The sequence below is a fragment of the Phytophthora infestans genome, genomic scaffold (assembly GCF_000142945.1).
Source record: "Phytophthora infestans T30-4 supercont1.13 genomic scaffold, whole genome shotgun sequence".
NCBI classification, from domain to species: Eukaryota; Oomycota; class Peronosporomycetes; order Peronosporales; family Peronosporaceae; genus Phytophthora; species Phytophthora infestans.
In genome coordinates, this window is record NW_003303746.1 from 1,345,182 (window position 1) to 1,363,065 (window position 17,884).

Sequence of the window (17,884 nt, forward strand, 5' to 3'; positions counted from 1 at the left end):
AACAGCAAAGTTACTTAAATCTAGTTGTTTGGGGTTGACAATCTTATATCCTGATACCAACCAAGTGAATGTCGCCTGTGGCGACCAAGCGTAGCATCACTGTAAATTACGACAAACTGAAGTAGTTTATACAGCGTGAATGTTGTCCGAACAGACTTCAGCGTACAGGTGCATCAGTAATACGGCATACCACACCGCCAGTATCCTTCTTGTGATTGCAGTGACGTCCCTCCGCGTACTTACTGTTAGATCAAATCATATAACGGTATACAGGCGTTTATACAGTAATATGCCTCAATAAGGAGCGCATGGGAGCTACATTCCTGGACACAATTATACGGCCACCTCGTCGAGTGCCCATAACTCAGTCAGTTGTTTTACTATTGTGTACACCCCCATGCAGCTACTTTGAGCTTTCGATCCCTAGTGTCCATTTAATCGCCCACAGGAATTCAGCCCTTACAAATTTTTAGTCAGCCAAAATCACACATGTTTTATTTTATATAGGTTTTGTGTTGGGCCGATGGTGGCCGTAAATTGTGTCCAGCTTCACATATCTCTTTTTTGAATGTAAGCCTCCCTATAAAGTGCAAAAACGCGAGTGTTAGCTCATCTTTGCTGCATGTTTTGCAACTTGTGTGAAAACCCCACCGTCAAATAATAAAAAAATGACTAAGTTATGTATACCTTTCGGATCTGTTAGGGTCCCACCTTTAAGATTCTTTACAAATTTGGACATATTTTGGACAGTGTATCACCAATTATCTTCTCCCGAATTAATCCGTTGGGGGCTGTCCACGTTTGGCGAATGACGTACAGGCTGTTTTACATGTACAGTATGTTAAGATATAGGGTGAGCTGTACGACTTAGTAAGCACAGCACGTACAGTCCCAGAAGGAGAAAGGTGGTCGAAGACTAAGGACGGAAAGTTTAGCTGTAAGGACTCAAGAGATCGGGCCACAGCTTTTGCCTTTTGCTTTTGAGAGAGAAGCATTCTCAAGAAGAAACCGTAGTTGCGGTCGAGGTAGTAAGGGAAGTAACAAGATTTTATTCGCTTTCTGCTACTGCCCAGAATACCAGCGCAATTACGTAACAGGGTTATGAGCCCAACGATGCGGAACAGAGGAAACGGAGACTCAGAAGCCCAGAAGGCGGAGGTAGAGTGGAATAAAGATGGCCGTCCAGTGAATTGGAATGGACGCAATTGGCCTCTTTACAAGCGCACCATGATGAGATACCTGACTTGCTACAACGTAGAGGACAATGGCTGGCGTTTGGACGACATCTGTGACGGTAGTGTTGAGTACCGAAACACCAATGGTAACGAGGAGGAGCAACGATTTATGCGGCAAGACCAGTTACTCGCCAAGTTGATTGCAAGTTCACTATCGTGCTACCTCGCCCAGCAAGTAATGCGGTTTGACTACGGGTCGGACATGTGGAACTACTTGGCTACGCGCTTTGAAGGGCGTGAAAACGAAATGACTACACTGTACACACAACGTGCCGTTCGTCAAAAGCTCGAAAGTGCATCATGTCGGCCAGGTGCAGACGTTGAGAACCACTTACTGTACATGATGGGGCTACGCGAACAGTTGGTTGTACTGGATGCAGACGTTAGTGACTCTTGGATGGTCGACTTCATGGTTCGATCTGTGTCGCAGCTGCCATTTTACAGAGAGTTGAGAACTCTCATGCTAACTGGAGGCCTCCACACGATGAAGACACCAGATCAAGTGAAGTCAATGATCCTCGTTCTGGACAAGGAGGAGCTAGTGGATAAACAATCCCAAGTTCGAATTAATTCCGATGTACGAGATGAAGCTGGATGCGGTCGGCAAGGTGGCCGCAGTAACGGTGGCAAGCCGATGCCAAAGTACCAGAATCGTAACAAGGACAAGTCTACCATAAACAGCGGTGGCAATCAGAAGTACTCGGGGTACTTCAAGAGAAGAACCGACGAGCAGCAGCGGCAGTATGAAGAAGTTCGAGAGAACAAGAGCTGCTTTGGCTGTCACCAGCCGGGGCACACTCGAAGAAACTGCCCAGAAGAGACGAAGCCGGGGCCGAAGAGCCAAAATGGCAGTAGTGTTGGTAACGTCCGCAATCATGCCAACTTCACTCATTCGTCGGGGGTGGCTAGCCGCGAACCACAAGGACCTGCGCAAAAGCAGACGGGACGCGCCTACTCACGAGAAGCTTCACAGTCGAAGAAAGGCACTGCCAAGTACCAACAGAAGCTTGAATACCAGCCGGAGACTTGGGTGTTCGACAATGGAGCAACACAACATTTGGCCGGAGATAAGAGATACTTTGTCAACTACCGTGATCTAACTCTAGAAGAACAAGATAGAGCTACAGTTCATGGCTACAACGGCAAGAGTACTCCAATCGGCATTGGATCAATTGACTTATAGGTCAATGTTAACGACAATCCAGTAGTTCTTCGAGTCGAGAACGTATACTATTCGCCACAACGGACTAATTTGCCTTCCCAGTCGGCGGCAACGGAGCAAGGATTCCAAACCTCATATGACGACTCGACGAGAGAATACACGTTGCATATGAACGGTGAAGTAGCACTTAAGGTGCAGGTACAACCGTCCAAGCTGTGGACGTTCACAGCAGACAACTCATTCTTACCAGGGAAAAAATCGGAAGAAAACCAGTCAGCGCCAAAGACAATGATCAACTACGCAATTAGTGATGGCGTCGCAGACTTGCAGAGCTGGCACGAGCGACTAGGCCACATCTGCCCTCGATTTGTGAAGCAAATGGCCGATCAAAACTTGGTCGAAGGGATGATGTTAAGAAAGAGGGACTTTGACATGTGTGAAGCCTGTCAACTTGGAAAACAACGCGCAAAAACACCATTGAAACAACTAGATCGTGGAGTGAAACGACGAAACCAGTTAGTGTTTGCCGATCTGCTATTTCCGCCAAGTCACTACAACTGTACGCGTTTCAAGGCAGTATTGGTGATAATGGACGCTCACACGAGGTTTACAACGATTTATTCGGTGCAGACCAAGCAGAAGGAAGAAATTAATGCACTGATGAAGCGATATGTCGTTTGGGCTGAAAGGCAATCACCAGAATGGAAGGTGAATGAGATCATTACAGACGGCGGTGGTGAGTTCGAGAATGGACAGATCACAACATGGTACCAGGAACACGGCATAATACATACCGTCATACCACCGAAAACATCTCGGCTGAACATGGTGGAGCGTACCCATCAGACGATAATTGGTATGATGAAGACAATGATGAAGGAATCGGGCTTCCCGACGTCATTTTGGATCGAAGCACTGTATTATGCAGTGTATCTTAAGAATCGATCACTCTCAAGTTCAATTAACTGCACGCCGTACGAAGGAATGTGGGGAAGACGCCCAGATATTCACCACATTAGGAAATTCGGAGCTCTAGTCTACGCACACACGAAGGTTGGGCCGTCACGTCACAAATTTGCCGACAACTGCAAGATTGGATTTGTGCTCGGCTATCGTGATGGAGTTCTTGGATGCAAAGTCTATTTTCCTGCAGAAGGTTCAGTATTAATTGCGGGAGAAATCACTGCCAACGAACGAGTTCTATACAAAGATCGACATCACACTGATTTTGATCGCCGCGTAAGAGACTGGGTGCTAGCTGAGCGACCAGATCTAACAAGCACAGGCCGTCATGATTACGACTTACCAGTCGTAGGGGGGAGTGACGGAGATAGCAGCAATGCTACCGTCAATACCGAGCAACATAGCTCAAGGTCTGATGGACCAAGCGTCAGAGAGCCGCCATGGCTACGGAAACCGCTGCCAAGCTTTGGAAACACCATGGCGGTGCATCCTGAGGTGGATCGTCGAAAACGAGTTAGTGACAGTATGAAACACATCAGACTTGCTGTTGACGATGATAGTGAACCAAATACTAGCACGTGTCAGGAGACAGTGGACTCGAGTTTGGAAGAAGAATCAGAGGATCTTGACCAAGAAGCTGAAGAACAATTTGAATACGCAGAATTAATAGCAAGATCGCTGCTCGACGACGTGGATGAGAATACGCTTAGTGATGGAAGTAAAGATGGTGCTGAACAGGAGAAGAAACAGCACTTAAAGAGGGGTATGAAAGAGTTTGCGGAGCCTGAAGAAGAAGTGTTAACTGCTGACGAGATTCAAGTGTATGCTGCGCTAACCGCGATTGCACTTATTACAGAGACGCCTACGCAGCCTCAGCAACGCACATGGCACATTTCGGAGTTAAAAGTCCCAAGAACAGTATCCCAGGTGATGAACTCACCCCAGAGAGCCGAATGGTGGAAAGAAATGGAGCAAGAAGTGTCAGCAATGGTTGAAAAGGACGTACTTGAGCTGGTTCCGGAAACGGACATCCCAATAGGGATGAAAACACTTGAGACGATGTGGCGATTTCAGCCCAAGACTGATGATTTTGGAAATATTTTGCGCTATCGCTCTCGCCTCTGTGCTCGTGGAGACAAAGAGGTACCAGGTATTGACTTCAGTGTATTGGATACATTCTCACCTGTGGCGCGAATGGCTGTATTCAGATTGTTTGTTGCACTTTGCCAAATTTACCAATTGGTTGCCCACCAAGGTGACATCAACACAGCCTACCTGAATGCACCGAAGAAACAACTCGCATTCATTCGACGAATAATAGGATTCCCACTCAAACCAGGATGGGTTTACAAGGTGAAGAATGCGTTGTATGGTTTGCATGAAAGTGGACGTGAATGGTACGACGAGCTGCACAGTTGGCTAAGTGAAAAAGGAATGGAGAGAAGTACGACCGAACCCTGCATGTATTTCCGATTTGAAGGGCAATCTATTGCTCTCCTTCTTATCTACGTGGATGATTTTATCTATGCTACGAACAACCCGAGCTGGAAGACAACGTTTTTCGCAGACATTGATGCAAAGTATGGCATCAAAGACTTGGGCCGGCTAGGAAATTATCTTGGAGTACAAGTTGAATGGCAAGATGATGGTTTTTTACTTCACCAGACAAAGTACGCGAAAGATATCTTGAAGCGATTCGGGTTTGCAGACGCTGTTGGTTGCCGATCACCAATGGACACTACGGTCAAGCTGGAAGCTGCGAAAGAAGGTGATAAAGAACCCGGATTGCCGTATCGTGAAGTAATTGGAGCATTGATGTACTTGGCGACAAGCACTCGCCCGGATCTTGCTTTTCCTGTTGGCTATTTGAGCCGTCATGTACAGCATCCGAACGCAGCACATGCAGGAGCATTAAAGAGAATTTTACGGTACTTAGTTGCAACTTCGGACCATGGCGTGTTCTTTAAGAACCAAGCCAATGAAGCTGCAGAGAAGTTGGAAATCGACGGATACGTTGATGCTGATTCTGGCAAATACCCGGACACGAGAAAAAGCGTAACTGGATATGTGATGATGATGGCGGGAGGACCGGTTACGTGGGCTGCGCGACGGCAAACAATTGTGGCGCTAAGCACTGCAGAAGCAGAATATGCTGCGGCTTGTGAGGCGTGTCAAGAAGGAGCTGCTATTAAGAACATCTTGTCGGAGATTGTCGGTAAGAGCACTCTGACATTTAAACTTGGAATTGACAACCAAGCAGCGATTTCACTAGCTACTCACCCCACGTACAGCAGAAAGACACGTCATATTGAGCTACGTCTACACTACGTGAGAGATATGGTTCGACAGAAAGGTGTTATACTATGGAACGTGAAAGGAGACGAAAATCCTTCGGACCTTCTGACGAAACCAATGGGGTTGACGCGGCTTGATAGGACAAAGACCACCATCGGTATGAAACCGAAGATCAGCAAGACTCGCCGTGAAACCGAAAGAGAGAAGTATCGTGAGGAAGTACTGTGTGGGAGCAGAATGAAGAGAGATGAAGATTAGTTCCGAGAGAGCTATCTCGGAGTTAGGATATTGGACGACTTAGTAAGCACAGCACGTACAGGAGAAAGGTGGTCGAAGACTAAGGACGGAAAGTTTAGCTGTAAGGACTCAAGAGATCTGGCCACAGTTTTTGCCTTTTGCTTTTGAGAGAGAAGCATACTCAAGAAGAAACCGTAGTTGCGGTCGAGGTAGAAAGGGAAGTAACAAGATTTTATTCGCTTTCTGCTACTGCCCAGAATACCAGCGCAATTACGTAACACAGTATTATCATGTGATATAATACCGTTAGTAGAATGGTTTCGCGACGACATTACGAAAGTCGTGTTGTTGACGTCCTGCTTCTCCGTAGATGACGCTGTTTTCTCCACGGCGTCCGGTAGATGCACAAACAGCCTCATACAACCAGCTCAAGGGGCGGGTTTCATAAGCAGAAAATTGCGATCGCATGTACAGTTTTTTAAACACCAAAGACAGACTGCCAAGATTACGGAGAGCTCAGGCTCTGGACAAAAAGAATGTAGACTTTCGAACCCGCTCATTTTAGATTAAATGTGATCGGTATGTTAGCTTTTTGAGACCTACTCCGGGCTGTTAACAAGGCCAGAATCCTTTTTATTTTTAACTAGCGAGCTCGCTGCGCCGTAAAGCGGCTCACAAAAATTGGTGACTGGAGTCTAGGTGGTTTCATATAGCGCAGAAGTAACCGATTGTGGCGAACAGGTGTTCCAAGAGGAAGAATCAGTGATGAAAGGCAAACCATGGTCTGCTGTGAACCAGACTCTGGCCCAGAGAGGGAGTGGACCTGCTATAGAAAATGAACAGGTCCTAGCTTGTCGTGTTTATTAAAAAAGATCACCGTTATGAAAAATTACCTTTAATCTTTATAGTCTGTGCACCTCCAATTCGGCACCGGTATCAGTCGATACCCTGCCAGATTTTATGATTACGCGAATCGGATGCGCAATTACCTTTGCCCATCACCACCCTAGCAATTAACCTCAACGGTTTTCCCCTCCTCGCGGAGGGATAACACGCCGCATCGATCTGATTTTAAATTTTGGATCGGACGTCTTCTTACAAACACACACTTCGATTTTTACCGCCAAAGACAATGGGACATCGCCCTTCCTCCTACATGTCCCTAACTCTAGCACAAAAGCAGTCTTTGTGCGAGAAGCACAAGTTAGATCCTGCATGCTCTCACTCCAAACTGTTCTACAAGGGTGCTCCTTACACGCCGGTCGACGTTTACTCCGCCATGAAGTGGTTGTCTGAAGGCTGGAACAACATATCTGCAAAGACTATTAGAAACTGTTGGTGCCACAGGTCTTAAAACTAAACGTAAATTTTGTAGTGAATTAACAAAAATAATATCAGTGCACTGGATTTGCGTTTGTTTTTTGCTTTACGTTGTGCACTTATGCCCTGACACTGTTGATATGGTCCGCCCTGCCGAATTGGAGGTGCACAACTGTAATTCAAAGTGCTATGGGAAAACTTATCGCCCGTTTGTAAGCATTTACATGTACTTCAAGTATTGTATTTAGTTCATTTACTGTAAACCCTATCGGTTTTAAAAGAGCTTGGACAGCCTAACCGGACAACACAATCACTTGCGCAAATTGAATGCTTTAATTCAATAATAGGCGCAACAGCCGTAGCAACAACATCCGAATAGTCAGTCGTAACCTGCAATTTTTTGGCTAACAAATATTCGCTAACATGTATAAAAAAAAGTATAAAACAGAATGATAAGCCATGAGACAACAATTGTGGCAAAGTTTGCTAATATATATTACATAACGTACTTAAATAGGTGTGAGCGAGGGGGTAGACACTATAAATTTCAACTTTCGCGAATAACAACAATCAATATTTGACGCGTCTACTTCATCATAGTTGAGAGCTACCGCCCGTGCGATTCATCGCAGTTGTCACCAAGCTTGTACTGTACACGTTATTTAAGGCTTGGTAATGAGTACTTCGAAGTAGTTTATTTCATTAGCGCTTTTGATATTACCAAGGATTTGGGATTTGGGATCACTGGTATTGTTGACCGCTGTATTACAAGTACCACTATATAAAGACGCTTTGCTTGGCAGCGGGCAGAGGCCATACTCAGCTCTGTAGCGTGCGCGTCTTCACTTAGTTATACGAAATATCTGCGGGCCAAATATCCTCGAATTCATCTATTTGTCTGTCTCAATAAAATAACAGTTTTATATTACCTCGTGTATGCTTAATGCTGTTTTTCGCTAAAGCAGAAGCTTTAGCCTCGGCAAGCAGCTACCGCAGTTCACACATCGGTATTAAATGTCCGCCCGTATGATCTTTGCAATCTCCAAATCTCCCCGGCTTCTATTAGTAGTGTAAGTACGACAGCAACGGGTTCACGTCATTGAAAAATTCCGTAGTTTTGTGAGCGTCATACTGATTTTTTGAAAAGATTTGGGATTACTAAATCCTAATTTGGCCTCTTGTGCCCACATAGTACTGGCGTACTCACTGCACAGTATTATGTCTTTCCGGCAGCGGACAGAGTTTCAACCTTGATAGATTCGGCAGCTATTGTAATAAGTCCCACAAATATCACGATGGGGCCGGCAATCTTTAAGTTAGTCTGAGGAATCGATCCAGATCGTCTACAGCTCGTACACCATCTGGATTACTTAATCTGCTGTGCTTATCAAGGATTGTACGCTTGTAGTTGGAGTAGGACTGAGCAGGAAAGCCGGCGCTTCGATGTGTGCTAAATTGCAACCGTCACAAGTGGCCTGCTGGCAACTTGTTTTCGAATCAAGCTCTATATGTACATGTACCGAGAATCGAAAAGCTTCTGGCTGAGCCTAATCTTCCTAACTGTCGTATGGAGAACCGCCGTTTGAGTATCTCAGCATCTGGATGAGCTGAGTGGAATGCGTTCCTTTATTGCCAGCTGCTTAGAAAGTGTAGGTCTATGTTCATCAGGAGCTGGGAAAGTTCTACTGCTAAAAGAAAGGTGTATGCTGCATGTACTGAAATGGTTTATTCTGGAAACAAATCTTTGTCACTATTTAACAGTTTTAGCAGAAATTAAAAAAAGCTTGCTAGCATAAGCCTGTATTTGCTTTATCAGCTAAAACTACACCTAGATCAAACGACGAGCATTGGAAGCGATTCGATGCGATTCACCTGACTAACGTTTAGTAGGAATAACGGGTGTTGAATGCTTTGTTACTCCCCCATTTGCCAATTTTTACCAAATCTTACAGACTCGCGAGTTGTATGAAGAAAGGTGCTAAGGTGGCTTACTATTTGCTTGTAATCCTGTATAGATAAATAGCTACTTCGAAGTTAACGAGGCTTTAATAGTAAGTATGAATACACGAAGTTTTCGGAACCGTTATTTCACAAGAATTCAGTGCTCAAGGGCGGAAGGGGGCTTCCTAACATATGGCCAGTCCAAATATCTTCAAGGGGTTTTAATCTACAAATGTGTGCTTCCCGTGTTCAACACCAGTCCACCCCCATCCCGTCGTGGTTCGCAGCCGATATGCTAAAGTACCCTACGGAACCACCTATGCATGCCAGCTCGATGTCGTGAAGGTACTGAAGCCCGCTTAAAAATGTAGATGACTCAAGGACGATCCCTTCGCCACTTGCCTGAGGTCGAATCCCCCGCTCCCGCAACGCAGCCAAGGAGAATTCATTTTGCTCTGCTGCGCCCATATAGCCACCTTGTTTTGTCGTATTGCGCCCAACGACAGTATTCCACACACGTTTCGCCTCCTTTAGGCGTATCGATCGTCGGATTCACAGCTATAGAATCCAGAACTTCGAGAACAGCAGCGACGGAGCCTCCCAGCTCACTAGTTGTATCCAGTTCATCTTCGTCCAGCAGCGGCATTGAGTTTGCCACTCCTGCTACTGCGACGAGTACCGTCCGATCTACTTATCGCAATTGGGTGGGCTCATGGAGTATGTCGCCTGATACCGCGTGTTACCGAGAGGCTCATATCATGGACGTGTGTCCCAGTAATTACGACCGGAATGAGATTTCAAATACGTGCTGGACAGAATGCCCATTAGACTACCCCGTTGAGTGCGGCATGGAATGTATTCGACAAAGTGATGACTGCGGGATAGAAGTGGCCAGCAAGGTCACTGCTGTTGCCATGACCATCTTCAGTAGTGCTACATTTGGCGTGTTCGGCGAGCTGGCGAAGCTAGGTCAGACGATTTCATGGGCTGTCAAGTGCTCCAACTCGATGATGCTGGTGCTGCGGGGAATCCTCCGATACATTCGCACTATGAAGGCGGAAGACCCGCAGGCGACCGACCGCAAGCTGCTTATTCTACTCTACCAGACCAGCACTGTGGTAACGGATCTACCAATCGCTATCACTGTTTGCATGGGGAAGGCTGTCCCCCCGAACCTTCGTTTGTCACAGTATGTGCTATCCACGGCGGAATGGGTGCTCATGCAAGCTCTAGCTCATGACGACAGTATCATTTCAAGTTGGGGGAAGTTCCGGGCTTTCCTTAAAGGAGCCAACTTCACTGAAGCCGCCGAGGAGATCACGGAGGGCGAGATTGAATCGCTCGAGACAGCTATGAAGCAGAACTCAAGTTGTGCCGGAGACCTCAAGTCACTCACGGACCGGGTTTGGCTGACTGTGAACGAGTACCGACAAGACAATCCCGCCATTACGGACGATGAAATTCACTTCAAGATCAGTGATTCCGACCTCGTTCTGTACGACGTGCCTACTGTAACCAATAACTGCATGCAGCAGATGATCTCCGAGTCGAGCCTAGAGACGGCGTACAAGACCCGGGAGGTCTTACGTAAAACCTTTGGGGTTATTATCAGCGACCTCATCAAATCGAAAAAGAGTGACAACGGAACGTCGTTAGACGAGAAGGAAAAGGCGTACAAAGTGGTCGACTTCGCCTTCTCCACTGCGGCTGCAACGCTGTTAGACCCCACGCGTATTACGCTGCTCTTTTCCGAATACATCCAGACGGTCTGTGGACCAACGCAGTTCATGGGCGAGATCGACGACGGCACGCAACCTGCTACACTGGGCTTGAATACGATTGGGGACGCGTTTCGAGGTAGCAAGATCTCCTGGACCAAAAAAGGCGACGGTAAAGTCATCATAAACTTTACGAGTACCGACACAAAGGACGTGACGGTGAACATCATGTCTGGAGGAGACAGATTCGATGAAGTCGATGTACATGTAAAAGCAGGAGGAACTGCCCAATGGAATTCCACTGTCAAAGCGCTTGGTGGAAAGACTCTCTACCTTGATCGCTGGCGTCCGGGTTTCCTCGGTCTTCCGGGCACGGGGGGCGGCTCACTTGTGTTGTGGGTACCCAGAGCCTCCCAGGGAGGCCACTTAGAAATTAAGGCGAAGCTCAACGTGAGCTAGAATACAAAGTTAATAATAAAATAATGAACATGCCTCTTTTTAATTACGATGTTGGTGGCTCTAGTAAAACTGCAATAACGGTTATGTTGTCGTTAGAGTATCGTCGAATTCCCTCTTGCGCCAGTTCATGGGCTGCTAGCTGGAGATCTCCATGCAGCTCCACACGTTCTCTAAAAATCGCCGTAGCTTCTTCGCTCGTCAAAACATCCCAGAGCCCATCGCAAGCCAATAACAAGAATGCGTCGTCTCTCGGGTTAAGCTGCAGTTCATGCACATCAGGACTCGCCGTGAGTAACGCTGGTACCTTCTCGTTACATGTATCACGGAAAGCCCGACCGAATCCGGACGACCCCCCAGCGTTCGCTGGATGCTGGTTCAGCATCCCTTTGAACTCGAGATCTCCAAAAGCCCGTGTAATCGCCATAACACCGTTAACTCGGTTATTTACCACACGTCCACCTCGTTGAATTACACGTTCACGTTCGACTTCCAGTGTAAGACGGTGGTCTTGTGTAAGCTCAACCGTAGTACCGTCGCGTTTGCTTAATACAAGACGGCAATCTCCCACGTGTGCGATGGTTAATACAATCTTCCCATTCGTCCCAGGTCGAAGTACAAGTCCAGTGGCTGTAGAACCACTAAGATCGTCCTTGTGCAATAAATAATCACACACGGATGCATCGAGCGATTCAAAGCAATCCTGCAAGGATTTTTCTGTAAGTGCAGCGTCCGGTGACTTGAATATCCAAGTGTGGAGCTGGTCATGCAAAATATTCGCGCACTCTTCCCCTCCGTGGCCATCGTAGATTCCAATGAACGCGGTATCTGCCCACACGGCGTTGCCTAGAGTTGTCGCGAGGCAAGACAAAACCACCCATCGGTCTTCTTGAGTGCTACGTCGGCCTTGTAACGATGACACGCCATAACGAACAGCCAGAGTGGGACTCTGTCCGTCGAAACAAAGGGCGTCGTGGCCTTCAATTGCACTTTTATCCGTGCTCAAGTACGATGTTCGATTGACGATACACGGAGATCCACTCGACAGTTCCTTACTGGTAGTATTGCATCTGCTTCGATGCTGATTCGTGGTATTTGCTAAAGGCGGCATGGAGAGCGTGGTGAGTAGTAATTCATCGAGTAGTTGTGGCGACTGGGACACTGCCAGCTCGTCGTCGTCATCCGAAAACACGTCTTCGTCGTCAAGACTATCGTTCATGGGGTGAGTCACCGTGTGCTCTCCACTGGGCGGGAGAGCTTCCAGCGTGTTCTTGTTGCTTGCTTTCTTTCGAGAAAAAAGTTGCGAACGGTAATCGATCTCTTCACTCGAGAGAACTCTACGCGCGCCCGATGGCGCATCGTCTGCAAAGATTTTGCTCGTTTTGGCGAATTTCTTGAAATCAATCGACTTTGGCGACTGTGCGAACACGATATTCGAGTCTGTTGTCGTGTTTTTCTTCGCTTCCAGAGACTCTCGAGCACGTTTGAGACGCTTACGCATCTGCTTGCGGACGTTCACCGCGATCGCGATGTGATTCGCACCGACCGCATGCTCGATCTCGTCTTTTGACACTGTGATCGGACGCGACGGCAGAGTCAGTTTGTGCTTTTCATTCTTGGTAACCCAGGGGTGAACCATGACATCTAGAAGCGTCAGACGCTTCTGTGGGGATTTCGTGAGCATCCCGTTGAGTAAATGAGATAGAGATGGGTCGATTGCAGCTGGGAACACTAAGGGATCATTCTGGATCTTCTCGAACATTTGCATGGCACTTTTAGCCAAGAACGGGGGGTTCCCGAACTTAAGCATGAAGATTGTCGCTCCAAGAGCCCAAACGTCAGCGAGTTGGCCTGAATACTCCTCACCCGAGCACATCTCGGGCGACATAAAGGCGGGTGTACCCGCTACATCTGCGATCTTCTGTTTGCTACCGTAGAGCGACTGGGAGATGCCGAAGTCTGCGATTTTCACGACATCTTTGTCGCCAACCAGAAGATTCTGAGGTTTGATATCTCCGTGTACAATTTTTTGTTCGTGCAGATAGGCTAGGCCCAAAATGACCTGTAAGAAAACACTGTGAAGGTCTCGATCTCGCAAGTTTTCCAGCGTCCCCAGTGGGTTTTTCTTCTTCTGGAACGAGAGCATGTCGCCGTGCTTCATGTACTCGAGAACAAGGAAAAGTTTGTTCATCTTGGGGTCGTCCATGACTTCGTATAGACGCAACACGTTCGGATGGTTGAGCTTCTTCATGATGGCAATCTCGCGCTTGATGTCGTCCAGTTTGCTCTGCTTGCCCAGTTTATCTTTCTTCATGACGTCGCGACTGATAAATTTCATGGCGAATAACTTACCGGATTCTTTTTCCTTGCAGAGCTTCACTTCGGCGTACCCTCCCGCACCCAGAGGTTCTAAGATAATGTAGTTGTTTATCATGGTCCGGGAGTTGAGCCAATCGCCAAACTTCGGGACGGGATGAGGCAAATTGTGTTGAGGTAACTCTGCTCTCTTCTTCTTCACAATTTTTGTGTCTCGAATGGCAGACGCAGCCGGAGAAGTGCCAGGCGATGGCGCAGACTTACTAGGAGACTGATCGCCAGTCATAATGAGTGGGACGACAGCCGGAACAAGGTTGTTGACGATACCTGAACGGTAGGACGACTGTCTGATTGGGGACGTAGGGATCGCGGCAATATGCATGTTTGCCCCTGCGCTTCTGGTTGGGGACATGTTGCCTTGACGATACGATGGAGGCTGTGGTGTCCGTGCTTGAAGGGGGGTTGTAAGTCCTGAGCCGATTGTAAGGGGTGTGATGGTAAGGTTGTGTACGTGTCTTGAGGGTGCTTCGCGTGCTGAGACCAATGGTGTTGTAGGCTTTAGTGGACTCGCTACACGCCTGACTGGAGACACCCTTGGTGAGGTCTCTACTGGGGCTTTTAGCCAGTCGTGAACACAGTCATCTGATTCATCAAAGTCTTGATCGCTGTCATCACTGGTACCACTGCTGTCAGACACCACGTTGTCGATATCGTCGGACAAATCAAGTGTTGGACGGAATCTCGGTTGAAACCCTGAGGATCGACGGCGTGGAAGGGGAGCCAGACTCTGTTCGGTCCTTTGTATTGCGGACTCATCTTTCGGGTGGTTGAGTTGTGCTTGTTGAATCTGAGAGACTCCTTCGGGTTTGACTTTGGTTGGACTCTCGCTTTGAGGTGATCTAGCTGTGGGTGTTAATGTAGCAGAGCTAACCTCGTCTCTGAGATCCCAGTCTTCGACTTGTTCGTCGTCTTGTTCAATATCTTCATCGGAATCTTCGTCTCCGTCACTGCTACTACTTTCATCTTTTCTAAAGCTCGGGCTATGACTCTCAGACAATGACGGGTTTCCTATTGGACGTTGCATCATATATCGATCACCAGAAACCACAACATGCATTGGGCGCCCTCTCCCTCTAGACGCAGGAACTGATCCGTGAGGTGTCGGGCTGGATGCACCTTGAGGAGATTGACATCCAGTCGAAGTCGGACCCCCTCGACCTCTTGGAGGCATCCCTGCTACCCAGCCTGGCGCTCTTGCAACTTGAGGCTGTTGCAAAGGAATCGACGCTATCTGAGCTCCACCAACGTTCGATTCCTGTCGAGAAGGCATCTGTGCATTCTGCACTCCAGTATTCTTTCGGACTGGCGCCATAGTAAGTGGTAGGTCTAGTCCGTCCACAGAATTCTGAGCGACAACTTGATTGGGGGTATCACGCATTGAATAAGACACGTCAGGTAACATGGAGGCCGCTACTGGCAGCTGTTCTCCCAGCATTGACTGATGCATGAGTAATTTCAAAGGACTCCCATTGCCCGATACAGGCCGCTCTTGCTCGTCGGTTGTGTCACTAGGCTTCTCGACTTCCTTTGCCCCCATAGCCAACCGCAGTAGAGCAGCACTCGGGGTTTTGCTCTGATCACTTTCGACGTCGCTGGTTTTGTCGGCAGGTTTGTCCTCAGTGGATTCTTTCACAGAGTTAGGAGGTGGAGCAGAAGGCTTGCTGACCAAGCACCCCATTCGTGATGCCTGTCGAAACACTGCTCACCTCGCGGACATCACTACGTCGAATACAGAATTGCTCTCAACGCGATGAGCTATTTGTGTTTGATTAACAGTTTCGGAAACAATCGTAAAAGTTCCGTTTGTCGAGGAAAAAGCTAAACTGAAGCCGACCTGACAAAGGACCATTGCGCAAGTCAAGCATGATACGCCGCAGCAGGTAGCGCCGTGTAACTATGTAGAGCTTGATTGCTGCTCCACACTCTGTAGTACAGAGGCACTTGATGTCTGTGATTAGTCCAAAAGCTGTTGCACTTTCGTGCCCCGCAACGTGTGAGCATACGAACGCATTTCAAGAGTCGGTTTTGTAAACGCACCGGTAAGTAGTGCGACCACGACCACTTGTAAATGTCTAAACAGCGTGGGCCCCTCCTCGCCGGGGAGTCCTCGGACTCACATTGAAATACTTCAGTCTTCTGGCTCGAGTACTTGTCAAATACTATTAAGTTGATAGATTATGCCAAGCGTACAACCGACGAAGTACACAGCGGCGGATGACCAGGTGAGGGTGGCACGACTGGGTAATCATGCTACACTTCGTACAGTAGCTACCGGTTGGTGTAGTAATTTACTCCTATAGCAACCATCAACAATCGGATGATACTCCGCAGAACTCGCTTCAATTCTACCGTCGTGCAGTAGCGAGCGATGTAGAAAAAAGAAATAATGCGAGCATGTGAGGGTTTCTCGGCCAATATGTGCTGCAAATCCTAACAGACACGAACACGTCTGATTCGATAGAGATGCAAACTCCTTACAGTACTGTACCTTTAAAATAACGCCCGATCGTGTCGTGTAGAACACATAAATCATCGCCTCAATCTATTTTCGTCCTTTAACCCCTTGGTTCCCGGAAAAGTGTATCGAAAACGCTTAAATATATGTCGTATAACCTGTTTTGTATTTAGTAGACTTTCCACTTGCGGGATGTCGTAAATTATACACCTTTCCAATCACCACATTGCACTTAATGTCGTAACTTCCTACCATACCACAACAGAGACAGTGGAAGATGGTACAAAGAGCCGCCTTAGAATCCTATTTGATAGTAAAAGGTACATCAAAAGGTACATCGATTCAAAGAAGTAAGCATTTCGATTTGACATATGCTAACACTCATCAGCAAGTCTGCAGACAGGATCACTTCGGCTCGCTCTCATTCTCATTATCGACGTCTTCAGCAGCATCACGAAGGTGTAGCTCCCGGCATGTTCTCTTTCGTGCTCCAGCTTTCCGACCTGGACGTCGCAAGACGACCCTCTTCCCTAAGGTACGTGGAATGGCTTGACCGCAGTCGAAGTCGTCGTGCCAAATCTCGAAGCATGTCTTTGCAGTTCCCTTGTACTGTCGACGGATCTTGTTACACAGCCAGCATTTTGCTTCGTCGACGGAACAGCGCTCGCAGAAGAAGGTCGTCGCAAACGACTTCTTCTTTCTGTCCATTCGTAGAAGAGCGCAGACCTAGCAAGACCTTTGACGACGCTTCTGAACTCCGCTGACGGTTACCCAGTCCTTAGACTGCTGAACCGTGTGCGTAATACTTACAGGTGCACGCCTGCGAGTCTGACCAGTTTGTGGTGGCGTTACAGCCACACCGGCGAAGTCCCCAGCTTTTAGCTGAAGGAGCTGGTTCCGGAGGACGCCAAACCACTCTCCGCGCGTCATTATTGGTGTTCCCTTCATTGTTGCAGCTTCCTTGTGCGAAATGTAAGAGTTCACCAATACTAAATCGATAAAGCCTAAGAATAAGCTTTTGTAGTATTTTTTGAGCTTGGTTGACAGTTGTAGAGAGTAATTTTGAAGGCGGAGTTGATCGTGCACATCAACTCCGCCCATCCAGCGCTGGTAGTCTGTTACAGCGGCCGGACACGGTACTGTGATAGGTCCCACCTGCTTCACTTTCCGGTTGATTGTCGAAGGTGTCATTACAGAGCCTGTGCACTACTTGTGCACAGGCTTGCGGTCCCACCAGTGAAACGCGATCATGCTAGGTACCGCAACGGACCGAGAGAAGGTGAAGGACCCACGAGGGATCCTAGCTGGCCGCGACTGTCGCTTCTCAACGATGTTCTTGTCCAAACCCAACCGGTTGGTCATGACAGTGCCAATTACGTAGATGCTCATGCCGAGAAGCTCGATGGCAAGTAAGACGGACGAGTAGAACCGGTCGACAACTACTGCATGCCACGCGTGTCGCGAGTTCGTTCCATGCACAATCTTCAGATTTCTAATGACCGCTGCAGCACCGGTCTTATGATCAACTGGGTTGTTAGCGCCGTCACTGACATCTTGTTTTCCAGCGTAAACTTCGAATCTAAAAAGGTTACGACACAAACACTTATATTTAGCAAAACACGTCATAAGTTACGACATGAATAAAAAAAAGTGAGTGTACCTGTGGCAATAAGCAGTTCTTGAGTCGCAGACCATTAACATCTTGGACCCGTAGCGGTGAGGTTTG

The 17,884-nt window shown here is 47.7% G+C and overlaps 2 protein-coding genes across 2 annotated transcripts; one reads left to right on the forward strand and one right to left on the reverse strand.

The window, feature by feature from the left end:
• Positions 1 to 9,872: 9,872 nt before the first annotated feature.
• Positions 9,873 to 11,330, forward strand: PITG_08357 (uncharacterized protein; the record flags this gene model as incomplete). Its single annotated transcript, XM_002903703.1, has 1 exon — positions 9,873 to 11,330. The coding sequence occupies one exon, from the start codon at positions 9,873 to 9,875 to the stop codon at positions 11,328 to 11,330; it is 1,458 nt and encodes a 485-aa protein (XP_002903749.1).
• A 43-nt stretch (positions 11,331 to 11,373) lies between these two features.
• On the reverse strand, positions 11,374 to 14,055 carry PITG_08358 (protein kinase, putative; the record flags this gene model as incomplete). The annotated part of the gene is made up of 1 exon (XM_002903704.1): positions 11,374 to 14,055. The coding sequence occupies one exon, from the start codon at positions 14,053 to 14,055 to the stop codon at positions 11,374 to 11,376; it is 2,682 nt and encodes an 893-aa protein (XP_002903750.1).
• Between the last annotated feature and the right edge of the window lie 3,829 nt (positions 14,056 to 17,884).